This window comes from Hoplias malabaricus, chromosome 1 (assembly GCF_029633855.1).
Source record: "Hoplias malabaricus isolate fHopMal1 chromosome 1, fHopMal1.hap1, whole genome shotgun sequence".
Taxonomy (NCBI): domain Eukaryota; kingdom Metazoa; phylum Chordata; class Actinopteri; order Characiformes; family Erythrinidae; genus Hoplias; species Hoplias malabaricus.
Window position 1 is genome coordinate 21,501,809 of NC_089800.1, and position 16,572 is coordinate 21,518,380.

The 16,572-nt window shown below is 40.6% G+C and overlaps 1 protein-coding gene across 4 annotated transcripts in view; it reads left to right on the plus strand.

The window, feature by feature from the left end:
* Positions 1-5,730: 5,730 nt before the first annotated feature.
* stx17 (syntaxin 17) overlaps positions 5,731-16,572 on the plus strand; it is a 15,092-nt gene continuing 4,250 nt past the window's right edge. Inside the window, exons 1-7 of one of the 4 annotated variants that reach the window (XM_066641884.1) lie at positions 5,731-5,797; positions 7,273-7,471; positions 7,635-7,700; positions 11,350-11,569; positions 12,109-12,218; positions 13,113-13,163; positions 16,524-16,572. The exon at positions 16,524-16,572 is cut by the window's right edge and continues 38 nt beyond it. In XM_066641884.1, the coding sequence (XP_066497981.1) occupies positions 7,349-7,471; positions 7,635-7,700; positions 11,350-11,569; positions 12,109-12,218; positions 13,113-13,163; positions 16,524-16,572 (619 nt within the window). In that variant the 5' untranslated portion in view covers positions 5,731-5,797; positions 7,273-7,348. Of the gene's footprint in view, positions 5,798-5,936; positions 6,059-7,272; positions 7,472-7,634; positions 7,701-11,349; positions 11,570-12,108; positions 12,219-13,112; positions 13,164-16,523 lie in introns of those variants that run through there. The other 3 variants (XM_066641715.1, XM_066641971.1, XM_066641804.1) reach the window with 3 other exon arrangements.

A 16,572-nucleotide genomic window follows, 5' to 3' on the forward strand; every position in this document is an offset into this window, starting at 1 on the left:
CGATTCTTTCAACCTGCGGCCACGTTAGTGGATTTATGGCTGTAGTGTGCAAATGTTTTTATTACACTTTCAATTTAAGTTGTGCGTAATGAGTAAAGCTTCAGTGTGGCGGCTAGATTTTTTCCTAATTAAGCATTTACAAAACCTTGTAAAGGTACAGAATGAACAGTGCAATGAAGGAAAATAAAAAGACAAAAAGAACATGGAACTGAATAATATACAAACAGCAATGTAAGGCAAATAAAAAGAATGCTGCAAGTATTTGTGGTAGAGTTTAGTTTTTTGGCACGTTCAGGGTCATGGTGGGTCTGGAGTCTACCCAGAATCAGTGGGCACAAGGCGGGAACACATCCTGGAGGGGGCGCCAGTCCTTCACAGGGAAACACACACTCACACATTCACTCACACACTCACACCTACAGACACTTTTGAGTCTCCAGTCCACCTACCAACATGTGTTTTTGGAGCGTGGGAGAAAATCGGAGCACCCGCAGGAAACCCACGCAGACACAGGGAGAACACACCACACTCCTCACAGACAGTCACCCGGAGGAAACCCACGCAGACACAGGGAGAACACACCACATTCCTCACAGACAGTGAAGTTTGACTTAATTCAAAAAATGATAAAAACATGGGGCAGAGTCTCTCCACTTACAACAATGTATATGATATTTAGCAAGAAAACAATATTGACTACATCAGATGTTTTGTTGTTAAGATTATTAATATAATCCAAGACAGGTTTAGACATGGTGGCGCAGCAGGTAGTATCGCAGTCACACAGCTCCAGGGGCCTGGAGGTTGTGGGTTCGATTCCCGCTCCGGGTGACTGTCTATGAGGAGTGTGGTGTGTTCTCCCTGTGTCTGCGTGGGTTTCCTCCAGGTGACTGTCTGTGAGGAGTGTGGTGTGTTCTCCCTGTGTCTGCGTGGGTTTCCTCCAGGTGTCTGTCTGAGAGGAGTGTGGTGTGTTCTCCCTGTGTCTGCGTGGGTTTCCTCCGGGTGACTGTCTGTGAGGAGTGTGATGTGTTCCCCCTGTGTCTGCATGGGTTTCCTCCGGGTGACTGTCTGTGAGGAGTGTGGTGTGTTCTCCCCGTGTCTGCGTGGGTTTCCTCTGGGTGACTGTCTGTGAGGAGTGTGGTGTGTTCTCCCTATGTCTGCGTGGGTTTCCTCCGGGTGACTGTCTGTGAGTGAGTGTGGTGTGTTCTCCCCGTGTCTGCGTGGGTTTCCTCCGGGTGACTGTCTGTGAGTGAGTGTGGTGTGTTCTCCCCGTGTCTGCGTGGGTTTCCTCCAGGTGTCTGTCTGAGAGGAGTGTGGTGTGTTCTCCCTGTGTCTGCGTGGGTTTCCTCCGGGTGACTGTCTGTGAGGAGTGTGATGTGTTCCCCTTGTGTCTGCGTGGGTTTCCTCCGGGTGACTGTCTGTGAGGAGTGTGGTATGTTCTCCCTGTGTCTGCGTGGGTTTCCTCCAGGTGACTGTCTGTGAGGAGTGTGATGTGTTCCCCCTGTGTCTGCGTGGGTTTCCTCCGGGTGACTGTCTGTGAGGAGTGTGGTATGTTCTCCCTGTGTCTGCGTGGGTTTCCTCCGGGTGACTGTCTGTGAAGAGTGTGGTGTGTTCTCCCTGTGTCTGCATGGGTTTCCTCCAGGTGACTGTCTGTGAGGAGTGTGGTGTGTTCTCCCAGTGTCTGCGTGGGTTTCCTCTGGGTGACTGTCTGTGAGGAGTGTGGTGTGTTCTCCCTATGTCTGCGTGGGTTTCCTCCGGGTGACTGTCTGTGAGTGAGTGTGGTGTGTTCTCCTTGTGTCTGCGTGGGTTTCCTCCGGGTGACTGTCTGTGAGTGAGTGTGGTGTGTTCTCCTTGTGTCTGCGTGGGTTTCCTCTGGGTGCTCTGGTTTCCTCCCATGGTCCAAAAACACATGCTGGTAGGTGGATTGGCGACTCAAAATCTCCGTAGGCCTGTGAAAGACTGGCGCCCCCTCCAGGGTGTATTCCTGCCTTGCGCCCAATGGTTCCAGGTTGACTCTGGACACACCGCAACCCTGAACTGGATAAACGGTTACAGATAATGAATGAATGAAGACTTTTTTAAAATTAAAATACGGAATATTAGTTATTTAAAAAGACATTGTGTCCAAATGTGGAACAAGTGAAGTGCGACAGTCTCAAAATCCAAAAACAAAAAGAGGAAATGAACAATAACACGTCACAGAAAACAGGCGAGTGACTTGATTCACAAACGCAGATTCAACACTTTATTAATACACTTTAAATTCAACTGTGACTTTACAAACAAATACAATGTAAACGTAAACAAATGTATTTTCACATAAAAATAATGATATATCTATAAAATTATAAACGTTTTTATGAATGTAACTGTATTTGTACAAACCGTGAGAAACAGACTGAGAAATATTTATTTGTGAATAGAGAAATATATTGGTGTTTAATTTGTGGATTAACATTCTTAGAATACACCTGTGGGTTTGTACAGATCTGAAGCAAGAGTGGAGCTTGTGCTTCTCCTGTCGAGTAGTACGAGTAGCAAAATACATAATAATAATAATATTCTAAGTTGCCCACACTACTATGTTCATCTTTTTAATGATTTCCCACCTACGGTTTACGCTGTGCTAACTGTAATGTCAGTTGTGCAGTGTGGTACTTAAGCTCAGTCTTATCACAGATTGTATCTTTATCCCAAAAAGGTTTCACACTTGTAGGTGTGAAGTCAGATAACTAATAGGATGGTCCCTCCTCAAACGCTTGCGGTGCTACCCCGGCACACAGGGACTATCCCCTCCCACCCCATTAGGCAGAAGAGAGTGGGGGGGTAGTAGCAGTGATAGACCAAACCTGGATGAGCATGCCATGGCCTTTCTGATTAAACTTCTGCGGCACTCGCTGAGGTCGTCAGCTTCAGAATGTCTCCCTAAAAGATCTTTTCGTTTCAGCCACAGGCACTTTCAGTTTTTCCATCCACCCACTTCATCTTTCTTTCTGTTTGTCTCTTTCTGTCTCTTGCTCTTTCGCTGTTTTGTTGATCTTGGGACAGGATGTTTTTGTACTTTGCGATACATAAGAATTAATTCATTTGTTTTGTTTGTGAGTAAATAGTAGCCAGTGATTTTTTAAAAATTTTGCTTTTGTTGCTGTTTTGGGTGTTAACACGTGCTGATGATGTGCTAAAGCAGTAGTTTAGTGCCTAATAATAATGTCACTAATTTTCTCTCTTATTGGGAGATATGTCTCATTATGGCTATGTCCAAAAATGTGCCCTACTCACTATGTAGTGCACTCTTTTAAGGTTCCTAAAGTACTCATGTAGTGGATAGCAGTGGATAGCAGACACCTATAATCCACTGCGCTGTTTGCCAACAACCTGCATGAGTGTCCAGAATTGTTCATTACTCTCCTGAATTTAGTTCTCTGTGATAGTGCACTGTATAGTGAGGGATGTACGGAATAGTGAATAGTGAGTCATTCTGGATACAGTGTATATCCAAGGCCAGGCAGCCAGTGCAGATGTTTGCGAGCTAACACAGCAGGACAGTGTAGTCAGTAAAGACCTCTAAACATTTCAGGCCGTCCAATGGTGCTGTGTAAGCCACACGCCTCGTGGGTCTTAGAGGAAGCACCCTAGCCTTCACCCTGCCGGCCTGACTGCAGAAAACCTATAGCTAAAGCTAACAGATGGAACTGGCAATGACTTAATCACTGTTGTGTATGTGCGTTGTTCTGAGAACGCCAGCAGCTTTGTTGTTTGATTTACACATTTCCAGTTTTCTTAGTAATGGCTTCTTGAGCCACATGGTTACAGACCTGTAGGATTTAGCACTGTCCTTTCAGTGTTGGCATGATCTGAAGCTACAGCAGAGCTGGATTTTCTCTCAAAGAGGAAAGCTCTATGTACTGTTTATCTGATAGTGATTGTTAGGGTGATCTATGAGGTCTTGCGTGGTTGCTAGGAGTCTCAAATCCTCTGTACCTTATTTTATTTGCTGAAAATTCCCTTACTTTTGCACAGCACTGTATATGAAAGTGCTGTGCCTCTGAATGTTAGTCCTGGAATAACCTTTCTATATAAACTTCAAAGTGTCTGATGTGAGTAATAATAGTAGTGCATTAGATTTGTAGACTTTTAGATTTGAGTCTGTTTGTAAACTGTGAGTGTCTAGGGTGTAGGCGTGGTGGTTTGACACATACAAGGAGGTTTATGAAACCTATCTGCACTGTGGCTTCTCTTGTGTGGGAGATGCCTTTGTAGGTTACCTACTTGTAAGTGGTGGTTGTAGATGTCTCTTTTCTTTTATATGTGCTTGTGTGGCTGGAAACTAAACCCAGAGTGCCAGAGCTTTTCAAGAAGCCCAAGGGAGCACCAAAAATAAAGTGTGAGCAAGAGAGTGGGGTTGGGGGGGAGAAGAGAAAGAGACATTAGTGTATTGGTTGAGGGGGTTGTCTGGTTGGAGGGGGGTGGCAGAGAGAGAGAGAGAGAGAGAGAGAGAGAGAGCACAGCAGGCTTTGGTTGGAGCTCAGTTCACATGTGGTTAATCTGCTGGTGTACTCTTAAGCCGGAAATACTGATCACTAAGGCGCAGGTGTGTGTGTGTGTGTGTGTGTGTGAGCATGCACATTTTTATAAATATCTGTGCCGATCTTACACACGCATCTCATGTATAGTTATTATCACTATGACATTTACTTTTATTAAGGTTGACAGGCATAACAAGACCATAACTGTGTAGGATAAACAACACCATGACTGATTTAACACTTATTAACAATACTGTGACTAATTAAACCATTATTTTCAGTTATTAGTTTATTAATTTCTATTAAACATAGCATTCTTTAATTACTCAACATACTCTCTATTACATTTTTCAGCATAATATTTATAATGTAAAATCACAATTACAAAGCTCATATTTACTTTTTCTTTTTTAAAACATGATCAGTGATCCACAACCTTTAAATCCCAAGGTTAAGGCCAAGGTCCAAAAACTGTGATGAAACAATGGCAAAAAATTACATACAGATTAAAAATGTTTTTTTTTACATCATTATATAATACATTTTTATTTTGAATTTCAAAATGTGTTATTACACATAGTAAAATATATTTTTAAATAGTAATAACTAAAAATGTCCATGGTGTGTTTTTGCCTTGACACCAGTGAATCCAGGTAAGCTCCAGACCCACCACCAACCTGAACAGGATAAAGCAGTGAATGAATGAATGAATGAAACACTTCTCCATTTTATTAGCTCCACTACAGTTCATCTGATGCTCTGCATATTTTGGTAGCCTTTTTCACCCTGTCCTTTGTGTATGTTTTATATTTAGAATGCAAAAATATAAATTTAAACTAATTCCATTTGTGATGTTAAGGATGTATACATGACTATTTGGTTAATAGCATTTTCACTTCACGCATTCATATTGAATTTATAAGGAGTGCTTCTTGCATGCATTTTATTACAGGGCAGACAATGAAGGTCTTTAACATATCAGATTTTAAGGCACATTGTAAAACCTGTTTACTTTTGAATTATACTTAAACACACACTCAAAAAAAATTGTAAATTTTTCAAGTTGACATTAGGGGAATAAATTTAAGGACCTCATCCAGTGAAAAGTAAATACTTTGAAATAAAAATGCACTGAGTTTACTGAGTTACAGAAAGGACTTGACCACAGAGTACCCACAAAATGATGTTGAAAAACAATGATCAGCTTTTATATCATCTTTCAAAATGCATATTTGTCATTGATCCAACTGAAAGAAGGCATCTAGTGTGTGGTAAGCTATGACTTATAAGACAGTAGGGGTGTGTTGTGATTAACAGAGAGGAGTTTATAGGGGTTTAATCACTTTAACAAATGTTTGGAAATGTTAAAAAAACAACGCCCTCGACTATCGTTCCCCCGTCTCGTTTTGTCGGACACATTTTAACGACGCACCAAAAAAGAAGCTGGAAGATGTTTACAAATAGAAAGTTGCGGACTTCCAGCTGAAATTATGAAATAAAGCTGTTATTTCTGCGCCGTGTTTGCCTTATAGGTAAGGAGACGTGTCCCGGTGCTGTTAAAGAAGTTAAAGTTTGTGTTTTTGTGAAGCTAGAGCCTGATGTTGTTGAAGAATAAGATTTTTACAGAAAGTAACGTCACAGCTCCATTAGAGACACACAGGTGAAGTGTCCATAACTTTAAATAATTTATATAAATTTATTCTTAATGTTTTTATTACTAAACATAAACGTTGAATATACTTTTCTGTGCTTTGATATCCTAGAAAAGGACTCTAAAGTAGGTTTCACTTTCAACAGAAAATATTGCACTGTCAGATGTGGGCAGTTACTTTTACACAAATAAAAGTACTTGTATTTGTCCATCCCTGAGGATTTCATATACTCATTACTTCACATTCTCAGCTGCATTAGCATTTAAAAAATGTAACCAATTACTTTAACTATGTGTTTCAGTCCCTCCGATCACTGTTTGTTTTATGTTTTGTATTTGATATATGAGTGTTAGGTATAGTATGTATATATAAGTGTATGTGTGTGTGTGTGTGTGTGTGTGTGTGTGTGTATGTATGTACTAAAACAATCCACTGTGGCCTTGTGTTGCCTGGTTATTAATTAATTTTCTACCTTTGTTTTACTCAGGTTATATTTCATATTGAACTTTTGGTTTCTCCTGAAGCATCATTGTACCCAGGACCAAACAGCATGTTTTTACACTGTTTTTCTTGGCAATAAGTGTTGTTTTTTGCTTGTAAAAGACAATTTATTATTAAAATATATGCTAGTTCCCATACGTCTAAAATTTTTAGAGCTAGATTGAACAATGCCTCTTATTTCATGATTTTTAATATTCCATTACCTCCACACTTGTTTTAAAACCATATAATGGAAAATAAGTTCAGTTAATACTATGCTTCTGTGAAAGAATACTCTAACATACATAAAATCACTACTTACTGCAATAGTTGTATTTGTATTTATTGTAATATTAGTGATTATATGCAGGCTATCTAACAGATGCAGCAACTGACACTTTTCACATCTCTAGACATATTTATGGTGTGATTCTTTTAGCTAAAGGCAATGTCTACTATCAGTTAAACTTTCTCACTTCACATCATTAACTGAGCTCCGGTCAGCTGCTTCTCACTTCATATTCACAAGTGAGAATACACTGCCTTATACATTAATGATCTGTCTCTTTCACTTACTACAGCATTTTGTCTGGACTCTTCTTCTTTCCTTCCAGTATAGGACCAGTAAGTGTGGGTTTAAAACGTGAACCATGACTGTGCTGTGGAGGCCGTGAAAAGTCATTGTTTAACATGGTGGATGAAGCGGGCAAACTTCCGCTCCGGCGTCTGGAGCCCCCCATCCAGAAATTCATTAAAGTGGTGATCCCCACTGACCTGGAGCGCCTTCATCAGCATCAGCACAACATAGAGAAGGTAAAGACACCTCTCTCGCTCAGGTCCTGTATATATGAATATTACTTCCACTAAATGGATAAGTGGTCACATTAGAACAGGGCCTCTTATAGAGAGGGGTACTTTAGGTTTGTGGTAAATGACCAAAAATAAATGATGGATTCAGCATGTCTTCTTTGTACAGTTCCAGAGAGGTGGTCATTGGGACCGACTTCACCAGGAGCATATCAATGCCAGCCGGACAGTGCAGGTATGAGTGTATGGACACACGGACTTTTCAGCTCAATGCATCAACATGGTCAACAACAACAACACAGAACCGAGCAGAGTCCTGATCTAATCTGAAAGACAGCTCGATATCACACATCTCTGCAAACTGTACTTCAATGCTCTCAAAGTAATTTTACAAATATTCACAGTCAAAATATTTGCAGGATTCAGGAGAACAGTGTGAACTTTTTCCTTACATAAGCATGTTTCTACATGTAAGACTTTCTCAGAGGTCATTTGGGCTAATGATATCTGTGTATTACATCGGCCACTTTCCAGCTTGTGTTGTTATTGTGCTTGTTTCTGTCAGAAATTCAAAGGCCAAATTCTAGCAGAGAATTTAATAAAAGTTTACTCTGTTACTATAAATTATTAAGAAATGATATAAAATGAAGAAATGAATGTTATCTTAAAGAAAATCATGCCATAGTCTGTTGCTGTTGTGTGTCATTTCCAGTCGAAGGGCACGGCAAAGACTGATATTAGTCTTCATAGTTTTCCCCAAGATCAAAACAGGAAAAAAACCTGGTCACTTCACTCTGGATGCGTTTAATGAACTCAGTAAATCACAACTGCTCTGGGACAGGACTGATGCTGTTAGTTATAAATAGTAAATCAGTGGCCACCATTTTCCCACATAAGAAATCCTAAAGTCCCAAAATATGGATTGAGAACTGCCCGAAGCATTATGAGCATACATTAGATTCTCTACTGGCATTAAGCTGCCTCTGCCTTATTTACGGATCCTTTAAAGTGGTTGAAGAATCTGACGACTCGCCAGATACAGATCAACTCCACACATTGCAGCAGACAGTGTACAGTGTTTCTCTGTTACATAGACACAGGGTTTCCACAAAAACTGTAGCAGTTCTGTCCCATTCTTGTCTCCATGGGTGTCTTTTGGTCATTATTTTGACTCCTCTAGTGTGTGTTGACATCAGTGTTTTCAGGGGTGCTGGTATGTTCAAGAGTGAAGGGCCACTGCAACTGTTTAAGGTCACTACCCAGAGTGCATTTCAACAGCAATAATGACAACCTACTTGTAGCAGGAATTTTTTTTTACAAAAAAATGTAAAGAATATTTTTTTTCTGTGTAGTGTCTAAATAATTTAGAGTAATTTCATCACTTTAAAGCTTTTGTGTGTTACCAGCCAGGGTTCCTTTGTAATGCTGCATCAAACATGCTCTTAGCTTTGGAATGTCCAGGTTGATGCAGTTGATACTGTAAAAACTAGAAATAGTGTAATGTGAGTAGAGAGATTCTCCAGATGTAAAAATACAAGACACAATAACAACTATAACAACACAATAACTACACAATAATTACAAGGAGTTTTATCTGTGCTTGAAGATTGTGCTCCAAGTGTTGATAGGTAATATGGATAAAGTTGGTCCCTTGTGTGTGTGTGTGTGTGTATTGGTGAAAGGGGGAGAGTATGGGATGTTACTTTGATGCCTTGCCTCTAAGAAATGGACCAGACAGACATGTAACTCTGTGTTAATGTCTCTTAGAGTCTGCTCAATGTGCTCAGGGGACTCTCTCTGTCTCTCTCTCTGTGTCTCTGTGTGTAATTTTTTTGGCTATGACCTTGGCACCTGGTCTGTTTCCCCAGAGACTCCAGAGAGCTTTCCTGTGTCTGTCAGTGTAGAGTGTGTGTGTGTGTGTGTGTGTGTGTGTGTGTGTGTGTGTGTTTCAATGTGACATAGATGGCTGACAATACACAGAGACAAGGGAGATACTGTATAAGTGCTTCTCTAGAGACAGAGAGAAAGCAAATGCAGTTCTCATCACACAAGAGGAAAAAAAGAGAGAAGAAAATACTGAAAAAAAGGAAATGTTGAGTTACCTTTTGACACCTGGTCATGATTTCTGAGTCATATTAGTGAGATGTATGTGTCAGCTGGTGTCAATGTTGTTTGTCATTAAAATGAGAATTTGATTGTGTGACTGTGTTGGAGATATGTACCATATGTTTATGCAGAGGCTTTAATGAGAGTACTAGTGCGTAACTGTCTGATTGGCCTGCTGTTGACCTGTGACCTCTTGGCCCGAGGCTGATGAATTGATCAGCAGTCCCTGTGCATTTGCCAGAAGAAAATATATATGCCCATATAGAAGAGGCATGTATTTAACTGACAAGTACCCCTCAGAGAAAACGATGTTTATTAATATTATAACATCATGCTTAATGTCATTGAAGTTTATTTTAAATGTCAGTAAGAATAAACAGATATTAACGTTAAAACACAAATGTGGTAAACATCAAACATCAACAGCACACACATAAATTCAGCCTCTCACAGAGATGTGTATTTTAAGTAGTGCTTTCGGGCGCTTGGCTGAACATCCAACCGTTGTTCGCAACATGTCTTCAACAAGTGTTTTATCATTAAATAACAAACGCCTTTTGAGTAATAACAAATCTGACCGTAATATTGAACTTTTATCTAAGGAAAACACACACAATGAAAGGATTCAGATGAATATTTGCCATTTTCTCCAGGGGACGAAACGTCACATCTCATTTAACTTGTGTATTATCTAGAACGCTGTAAATATGACTTTGTCTGCCATTCTGGTGCAGTATTAACTGAGTCAGAGCCAACCCCGTGCCAAAAATATTATCTATAAGCTGATTCCTATGTAGATAACGCAGTAAAATACTGCATTTACAACGATGTGGAACAGCAGATGCAGATTTGTCCGATTTTGTGGGGGACACACCCAGGCAAAAAATCTGTTGCATGTATAATTCCCTCTCACATTTCTAGTTGAGCATGTCTTTTGTCAATGATTTTGCCGGTCCTGTCACATAAGGAATACACCATCTTTAGTTCCTGTCCATTTTAGTTCACTCTTCCAGTCCAAATGAAACCTATCATTGAACCTCCCTTGTTCCAGGTGGAGAGCTGTTGGGTGTCTGTGTGTGACTGGTTCAGAAGATACAATGAAATGCTGGGAGAGTTTCTCTGAGCCCCGGTGTCATCAGACCTCAAAGCCAATGCTCAGTAAAATGGTCAGCCACAAGATGTAGTGATTTGGTTTTGCTCAAGTGTGTGTCAGTATGTGTTTATGAAAGAAAACAAAGCCAATGTACATAATTTTTAAAAATTAAATGAGACCAGCTGAGGCCCGTGGCTGAGATGAAGACTCAGACTAGACCTCCCTGACACTGGACTGTTCAACATTCCAAATGCATTCTCTAGAGGGAGGAATTAAAGCAGCTTTGGGGATTAAAAACTACCCGTCATGGATCTGTACATGGCCTGGCAGATTGCAGTCCAGTTCTCACAGTTATTTAAAGGAACTCTAGGTAAAATATTGTACTTTTGCTCTTGGGTTACAGCAGAGTGTAATTAATTTTATCAAGAGGGAGGGAGGTGTACTGGGTGCTTGGTTTCCTACCCTCATCCAAAAGTTACATAGTGCAGACTGAAAAACTGTTATTGCAGCAAAGAGGGCAGATTATGTATTATTACCTTTAATTTCAGAGGAAATGTTGGATGAGCAAGTGCCTCGAACCCTCAGCCATGTGCGGTAGGTCAGGTTTCCAAAAATGAACAAGATTTCAGAAAACAAGTGTGAATTGAATGCAGAAGTGTGTTGTTTTTGCTTTCTCTCGCTGCAGCAGTTGCGCTCCAATCTGAAGGAGATGGAGAAGTTGTGTGGGCGTGTCCGCAGCAGTGATGCCCCAGCACTGGAGAAACTCGTCCAGCCAATCAGAGAGCGTGCTTCAACTGCTGCACAGAACTTCTTACGCCTTCACTCTGACTCTGTCAGTAATCTGGGGCCACGCCCACAGCAGCCAATCACCACAGACACGTGTAGTTCTCCCGTCACTGCTTACAGTGAGTGTGTGTGTGTGTTTTATTTTGGAGTACGGCTGGACAATAATTCAATATCAATAAATATCACAATATAAAATGTTTCACTAACGATATGATTTTTAAACACACTTTCAGTATTTCAGTACACATTATTTACAGCATCTGTCACTGACTGATGGTCATTAGAGGTCATTAGATCACTGTCGTCAGTTCAGCACTTAATTTAAATTTTAGTTTAAAGATATTAATATTGACAAAGCCGAGAGGTTTATGTTTGAGGGTGATGTCATGTTTCTCGTTTGTTTTTTCAGTGGCTTTCATGCTGTTTATATCGATATTGGAATTATGTCGTATTGATATAACATAGTGATATAAATATTGTCAGTGTTGTCCAGCTCTATTTTGGAGTATTTCTGATGCGTCATCTTCTCTGAAACATCCACACATTTTAATTGGTAATCTCAAAAAACTGATTCAGAGTCAGGGTGTGTGTGCTAGTGTGTGAAGGGGGGGGGGGGGGTTGGGCTTTAGAGGGTGAGTGACTATGTGAAACATTTCAGGTGATGCAGACGTGGCCAGGGCTGAGCCAGGTGTCACTCAAACACAACTTCTTCTACCTGCCATCCCACCCGAGCAAAACGCTGCAGAGTCCTGGGACTGTCTAGAGGAGGTACCGCACACATACACACAGTTAAAACATGATATAATGCAGCAGGAAATCATAATACGATGAGGAACCATGGCTCTTCCTTGTCTTTAATGTAAATGCATTTATTTCTTTTTAAACTGAGCCTCGTGATCTGTTTTGTAAAGATGCATTAACAGTGGAAAATGAAGAGATATGGCTAAAATGTTAATGTTGTTACACACAGTGATTCTTATAAGTGTCTCATGCGAGTCTTAAATTCATGCATAAGACACAGAGGCTCAAGTCCAGGTCACGTTAAAGTTAAAATAGCAGTAAGTTTTGCATTGAACAAATGTAACTCCTGTTAAAAAGCTAAGAAAAGCTGTTTAGTTCAGTTTACAGTAAATGACCTTTCATTCTACACAAACCTCCACTCTGAAAGCAGAACTTATAGCTGGTGTAGTGGCCAATGCAGTGGATATTTTCAACTGTGTATTTTAAAAATAAATAAACACCTAATCACCAGACGTTATCTGCTAAGCTGAGTTTTCCAGTAGTTTCAGGTTGTTTCTCTGCTCTTTTTTAGATGTATAGCTTCACTGTGGGCATTAAACTGAAGTGTTTTTCAGAATGACCACTTTTAACACACAACTGCAATTCAAAGTGCTTTACAGGGTCAAAAGAAAAAGTAAAAAGCCGTTTAATTAAGAGCAAGAATAGAAAAAAAAGTCATTTAAAAACGATTAAAATAACAAGAGAAGAAAAAATGCCTGATCCCTGACTCTAGTCCCAGCCCTGGTTAAATGTGAATTAAATCATAGAGGCAAAGTTACATCATGCTGAGGACAACATCAGGCACATTCGCATGTTTGATCCAGAGCCCCTTCATTAACATCTGGACGTCAGAATAATGGATGGTTTGTGTGGTTTCTCCAGGACCTAATGGAGCTGAATGGTTTAGTGAATGAATTCTCCTCTCTGGTGCACGTGAGTATTACCCCCTTTAAATTGTGTGTCAGTATTTCCAAATGGCTGTGTGTGTTTTATAGAGTGTGCTCACTGGGTGTGTGTGTGTGTGTGTGTGTGAGAGAGAGAGAGAGAGAGAGACAGAAGGGGTTGATAAAGTGCAGTGACAGAAACGCTAAGGGTTTGAGAGGGCTGTCAGACAGACGGCCTGTTGTCTTCTTAGAGCCAACAAGGAGGTATTGATCCCATCAGTGCGTGTGTGTGTATGAATGAAAGTGTGTGTGTGTGTGTGTGGGTCTGTGTGATTGAGCAGAGACACGAACATCAGTGACAGTCCGTCAGCGCTGCACTAACCAGTGAGGATTAATGAGAATCTAGACGATCTACCCACTATTACACACACACTCACACACCACTGTAGACTTGTTTTTATGCAAAGTGAGGACATGGGGTCATTTATGTCCTGTATGTGTGTTTATAGGTGTTTATAGGCTTCAGTGATTTAATTATTACCGTATTACCGTATTACTTACGGAATAATCGTTCTCAGATGAGTGTTTTTATGAATTGTGAGAAATTTCTTTGCATTTGAGACCATCTCGGCTTTGACGTGATTTCATTATTTTCAACAAATACTTGACTTGAATGTTCTGGTGATCCGTGGTGTTGAGTTCTGGACTCTGAAGTGGCCAGTCCTTTTATTTTCTTTGTCTTTTTACTTTTCTCAGTAATGGCTTATTGACCCCTACACATCCTTTCAGATCAGCAGTGGTCAGGTGTCTCAGAGTAGAAAGTAGGACAGAAATATTTCTCAGAGCAGAAGCAAATGTTGATTTTCTCTCCCATTTCAGAAAAGATGAAAGCTTTTGGTGTTGTTTGTCTGACAGTGGCAGTAGTTTTTGGTCACTTTACAAATCTAGATAGTCTGGTTGTTTGAAAAAATAGGAGGTCTCTCTCTCACACTCACCCCCCCCCCCCCCCACACACACACAGTAGTACTGCACAGTGTCCTTGCTCACATTATTAGATGTTTGAATGAAAGCCTGGTGTGGGTCATATCTGCTGCAGGTTTGAGAGGGACAGACCGGGATGTTTTCCACATATTGAGGCAAACACTCATGGAAGAGGACAGTTAAATCATGGGATTAAAAGTCTGTCAGCTTGTGTTTATTCTGTCCTGACGGAGTGGAAACTCCTTTTCAGGCTGACGTACAACACTGCTACCATTTACAGCAATCTACAAACAGACGCAGGAGGAAAATCACACACGTTAACATATTTAATATATACTTATTAGTTTCTAAGAAAACTTACACAATTTTTTTTTACTTTAATTTCCTGAAGAGCATATTCTTGTTCACAGTGATGGTGGAATCTACTTAGGGGAGGAGAATAGGTCTAAACATGTTTGTTCGTGTTCTCCTGAGTTATACTGCTGATTAACCAGAGAGAGGAAAGAGAGGAAAAGAGAGAGAGAGAGAGAGAGAGATGGAGAGAGCGAGAGAGAAAGACAGAGAGAGAGAGAGAGAGAGAGGATGGAACAGATGAATTATTCCTCCTTTATCATCAGCTCTTCTAAACCGACTTGGATCAAGAGTTACACTAATTATAAACAATACATATATATACAATATTTATTGTACTGTAATTGCAGGTAGCTGATTGGATGTAAGTCCATTATGTCATTAGTTCTGTACATTTACATAATTATAAACTATAGTAACTGTACACATGATGTGGCAGAGTGTAGTAACTTTACATTTCTGATCTATACTGTGCTTCATGACACTCTCAGTCTTGTCTTTGTAACACCTGTGTGTTCGAGTGTGTGGTGGATGTCTGAGTCGTACAAACTGTTCGATATCGTGTGTGTTTTGGTGTTAGGATGGATGTTTGCATTTTTATGACAGAAAAGGTGGGGGTATTCGGCTGTACAGGGCTGTGTAAATTACTAATGCATTATGTGGGTTTGTTTTCCATTTTGGTGTGTGTGTGTGTGAGACAGTGAGTATAAACACAGTGCTGGTAAACATCTCTGTCTCTGCTGCACAGCCCCTTGGGTAAAAGGCTTTGCCATGACTGACAAACTATTATTGCACTTCCACACACACTTATACACACTAACACAAACTCTGGAGATCCAAGAGAGCACAACTGACCTCACTCTCTCTGGGTTGGTGCATCATGAAAGTACACTGGAGCAGCAGATTGTTTTCCTCCAGACATGTGGAGCTGTGGATGGTTTCATGTCTCGGAAGGAACCTGTGCTTGTCTCACCTTCCGAGCTTGGTGGCATGATGGGATAATGTAATGATGTTGGAAAAACTTGCACTTGATTTAAGATGGCATCTTTCTAGATGTAGCCTAATATATAGGCCCCTCACCCATCACTCACTGGGGTACTCAAATAAAAGGGTGTCCTGAGACTTCTGACTCCCCCTGTAGACACACACATTGGAAAATACCTCCAACTACATCTGACATTTATTTACACAATATCTATTATCTCTGAGATTTACACACACACACACACACATCTCAATAAGAGAAACTACCCTGTATATGATAAACACACATTGAAATATTCTTTAAAAACAAGTATTAAACCAATGATTTCATTAAACAGTGATTTCTGAAATTCAAATTAATACATTCTCTCTCGAGAAACAAAAAGAAAGACAGGAGCACCAGGCATAAAAAAATAAAAGAATCCAGGGTCGAGTGTTAATGGAGATTTCTACAGCTTTGTGTGTGTGTGGTTGGTTTCTGTTTGCAGTGATTACTTTGAGCTCACACTGATTTAGACGGAGAGACAGCTGCCACTCTTTGAATATTTCATAAGCTTCCAACAGACCACCCAGTTGCCCCCAACGACCAGCCCCCAGCACCCTGCCCCTTAAACAAGAGGCTCTGCCCCCCTCCCTTCTCTCCTTCTGCCCCAGTACACAGCTTTACCACACTCCAGCTCACCACGCATGCACCCGTACAGCAAGAGTGTGTGTCATAAACACATAAGTCAATGATATTACCTCACATCAGGGTCGGGTACACCAGCTATTGTGCTCAGTAAACATCTACTACTGTGTGTAGAGGTTGGAACGTTTTGTGAGGTTGACTGAGATATGGGTTTGTGTTTAAGACGTTTAAAGGCCCAGATTAAAAGAGGTATTTAACAGAAAGACAATTTAAGTCGTCCCCTCATCTTTGGCTGACAATATTCTGACAATTCAACTCCTGGTAAAATAATCTTAAAAATGTATTTATAGCTTTTGTTAGCACCGGAACAAACTGGCTTCTGCATCTTCAGTCTTACGACATGTTTGTCTTGTGTGTGTGTGTGTGTGTAGCCACAGTCCATAACTTTCTCTTCTCTTGTCTTAGGCCCAGCAGGAGAAGATTGACAGCATCGAGGCGAACGTTAACATAGCGG